Source organism: Nannospalax galili, unplaced genomic scaffold (genome assembly GCF_000622305.1).
Source record: "Nannospalax galili isolate Female #2095 unplaced genomic scaffold, S.galili_v1.0 scaffold281, whole genome shotgun sequence".
In the NCBI taxonomy this organism is placed as follows: Eukaryota; Metazoa; Chordata; class Mammalia; order Rodentia; family Spalacidae; genus Nannospalax; species Nannospalax galili.
The window spans coordinates 1927754-1931782 of NW_008349068.1; the positions used below are offsets into that span (position 1 = coordinate 1927754).

The 4029-nt window shown below is 35.2% G+C and overlaps 1 protein-coding gene across 3 annotated transcripts in view; it reads left to right on the plus strand.

The window, feature by feature from the left end:
• Pard3b (par-3 family cell polarity regulator beta) overlaps positions 1 to 4029 on the plus strand; it is a 1142550-nt gene that overhangs the window by 133161 nt on the left and 1005360 nt on the right. For all 3 annotated transcript variants that reach the window (XM_017801393.2, XM_017801395.2, XM_029569916.1), the window contains exon 2: positions 3055 to 3156. In XM_017801393.2, the coding sequence (XP_017656882.1) occupies positions 3055 to 3156 (102 nt within the window). The remainder of the gene's footprint in view (positions 1 to 3054; positions 3157 to 4029) is intronic.

Genomic DNA, 4029 nt, shown 5'->3' on the forward strand with positions numbered 1-4029 from the left:
ACAGATAAGATGTTAGAAGTGGAGAAAATGCAGCATATGTCATTTTTCAATACTTTAATAGTCCTTAAAGTATAAATAATAAGACTTATTGGATAGCAAAGTGAGCACATGTATAGATATTTTCAAAATAATAGTTATGTGTATTACAGATGTATGCACTACATAAAGGTAAACTAAATGTTATGATCATGAAAAAATACAGCAAATTGATCCAAGAGATTAATTGTGTGAACCAAGACACATATGTGAACATCCTTTCGTATTTGATCAGCTTTATTTCGGATGGTAATAAAGCCAAGTAAATGAAATGCAAAATGTTGACTGCAATGTAATGGTTGAAATTTTTACATGCATAAAAGAGTCAGTGTAAATTTATGTCTTATGGTGGTTATAGGCTTCTAATATTGAATGTGTATTCTTAAAGTGATCTATGGCACCACAGTTAAATACCACAGGGACAGAACCGCAGTTGGTGCATTCTTGTTTATTGATTTTTCTACCTTGAATATATATATATAAAAACATTAACCCTGAGCCCTGAGACTGCTATTCTAGGGCTTCTCTGTTTTTGTTCAGGGTTAGATATGTGACTATCATGAACTGACTCTTATTTTGAATTATTTTCATGATTACGATTGTGATTACTGTGTGTGTTTGTGGGATATATGTGTGTAAATGCAGGTGTCATGGCACATGGGTGGAGGTCAGAGGACAACTCTGAGGAGTCAGTTCTCTCCTTCCACCATGGGTTCTGGGGACTGACCTCTGGTTTTCATGCTTGCACAGCAAGTGATTTTTACCTGCTGAGACACCTGGCCAGCCTTACTTTTCTTCCTTTGTGTATATATAAAATGACAGAATCAGCTTAGAATAGGGATTTAATATTGCATATTTTCATTAAAATTAAATTGTCATGTGATGTTTTGTTTTGGTCAAGTGGGTTTCCAAATTTACCAAATTCCCTTTTTAAAAACTTGATCTAGCTCTATATTGTTTTGCATAAATGAGAGAGAATTATCATCACCTTGTATTGTTTCCAGAATGTCTTAGATCCCATGAGAGTTTCTGAAGAGGGAGTGCTAGATCTTATTTAGCTGCCATTTGTCAACCACTTTTGTTATAATGATAAGAAAGCCTATTCCATGCTATTTTTGTTGTTGTTGAATTTTTCCTCTTTTAAATAAAAACTATTTGGATTTTCTTCTCCCTCTGTTTCTGCCTCTAGTCAGGAAGTAACATGGACTTTACATTGCAGTCTCTAAGGCTAATTACTTACCTCAGATTTTTAAGTTATACAGTCAGCTTTTAGAGGCTGAGTAAAATAAAAAATTAGTCAACTTACTAGATAGTGTCTTTAAAATATTTATATTTAATGAAAACTCTTAAAAATACATCACTTTACAAATATGGTTAAATCAACAAAGTTTATCTATAGAACTGTAATATAATAAACCCAATTATCAGGCCATTTTTTACAAGGAAAACAGTGTTCTAAGTTGTAGGCTGATGTGGAGAAGTATGTTGCTTGTGGCACGGCCGTATCATAAGGATTTAACTCCTGATGATTTTTAGGGACATAGTCAATGGCATTATACTCTGTTTGTAAACCCCAGAGTCCTTTCTGTTTGGAATCTTGCTTTTTATACTTAGCTCATCTTTTTAGCACAATTGCTTTGCTTTGGCAAAGATCTCTGGTTACAGGATCTGAGAGGTGGGAGTGTTCACATGCTGTATTCTTACTGCTCCTGTCTTTGGCTTCTAATCTGGGCAATAGAGGTAGGCATTTAAATTTTTCCTAATGATTCACTAATGTTTCCAGCTATAATCTTAGTATTAGAAGCCAGTGAAACTCTCATGCTTCTTGGAATTGTTCTTTAGATACTCCATAGAAAAATTTGAAATGTACAAACCCTAGCCAAGAATTCCTTCAAATTTTTAAAGGCTATCGTTATCAAGTTGGATTACTGAAAAGTTTTGTAGTTGGGCCACATGCATAGTCCCCCATTCAAATGCCTAAAGGAATTATTATTTAATAGGAGGCCCTTGTTTTCTATCAGGGGTCAAAGGGAAGGCTGTATGGCAATTATTTCTATTAGCCTTTGTAAAATCGCAATTGGGTTATGTAAGTTCTGTTAGTTCTTACTCTTAATAAAGAGTCATGTGATAAGACTTAAAGCTTTGTCCTAGAAGGAGTTCCATCTCTTTGCACAAACTGGTATCTCTTGCTTTATTGGCTATCAAGCACATCATAGATCAACACTATCTTTGTGAACTAAGAGTCACAGAACTAAGTTGGTTATAGCCTGGATGTTCTATAAAATCTCTACTGATGCCTTTCTTCACTCCACTCATTGATTCATATCTAGTCACCCTTTTATAATTCTTCATTTTCATAGTTTTCCTGGAAATGGGTAGTACATAGATAATTGAAAAGTCATATCATTTGTTTAATATCAGACTAAGCAGTATTTTAAAACCAAGAATTAAAATTAAACAAGAATAGTTGGAAATTCCTTAAAGCATAAGGGCAACTTAGAGAGCTCCCTGTTCAACTCTGAACACAGCTCCCCAGGGTCCACAATGCTTTGGAAAATGGAGAGCGGGACTAAAGCTCTTTGCTTCATGGACCACTGCAAAGTCCACAGTTCAGGATGCACACTGAATATGGAAAGTCTAAAAAGCAAATGGGGTTGGTGCAATCCCTGTTCCCCTGGGATGTTCTGAAATGACAGCTGTTAGAGTCACACATTTCTGTGTTTGGAGCTTTCTAACTATCCATAATTGAGAAAGCATATTTAGATTATTCTTCTCTAGAATGTTCTCAACGTTACCTAATTTAAAGCATGCTTTCAAGTCAGTGAGGCAATTTATTTTTGCATTGTAATGTCTCTTCTGGGGTATTTATGAAATGGGTATTATTTGAGTCAAACAGGTTAAAAATGACAAAAGATTTTTTTAGTGTTTAAAATTTTAGTAGTATACCATAGCCATATTTTTATTGAGTTGAATTAATTCTCTCAAAATGAGTCCTTAAACTTCCTTCTTTTACCACAGGATCCTGGATACTGGGTGAAGATTCATCACTTAGAATACACAGATGGAGGAATCCTGGATCCAGATGATATTTTGGCAGATGTTGTTGAAGACAAAGATAAGGTAGAGGACTCTGAAAATGTTCTTCTTTGTTTTCCTTTACTGAGCTGCATATTTTATTTTCAAGACACTGAAATCCTTAGCAAATTCATGTGTCAATTATTATTAAAAGGTACCATCTGTTAAGGTTTCACCTGTACAGCTCATAAATCAAAGTCCTCCATCAGATGTTTGAATAAAGTTTGTCGAAGTTTGGGAACTTGTTTGTGGTAGCCTCATTAGCAGGCACTTTAGTCTCAAGAGTTCCCAATATATCTCAATAAATTAGTGTCAGCTACTGTAGCTGTTGGAGTTCTTGTTGCCACTGGCTTTTGAGTTTATTTCCAACAGTTGCTAAATATTTATCTGAATGCCTGAGGTTTGAACATATTTTGTGTTTCACAGCAGAGAATATAATGCGATAGAATGACTCACGAAGAACCACAGGGAAGAATTTACTCCAAGTAGATGGCAACTGTATCACCTGATAGTCTTATTTTCATTGTTAACCTAAAAAATTAAAAAGCATTACATTGAGTATTTGATAAAGTTTGTACATGCTCTGTCACCCACTTGGAAATAATACATCACAAATATGCTGCTTTGATGGAATTTTTCTTCACATACTACTTGGAAAAGTTGTAAAGTATTCAGTGGTAGTTTGATGATTGCCTGGATGATTGCCACTGAGACACACTAATACGAACTCTGGGTTGTCCTTTGGAAACAAACTGCTTCTTTACATCCTTAGCCTGTGTATAGTAGGCTATTTTATAGGTGTATTTCTGTATTTGTTTTTCTACAGTCTCGGTGTGTGTGTGTGTGTGTGTGTGTGTGTGTGTGTGTGTGTGCATGTGCACATGTGTGTGCAGATGCCTGCACAGAACAGAAGAGGGC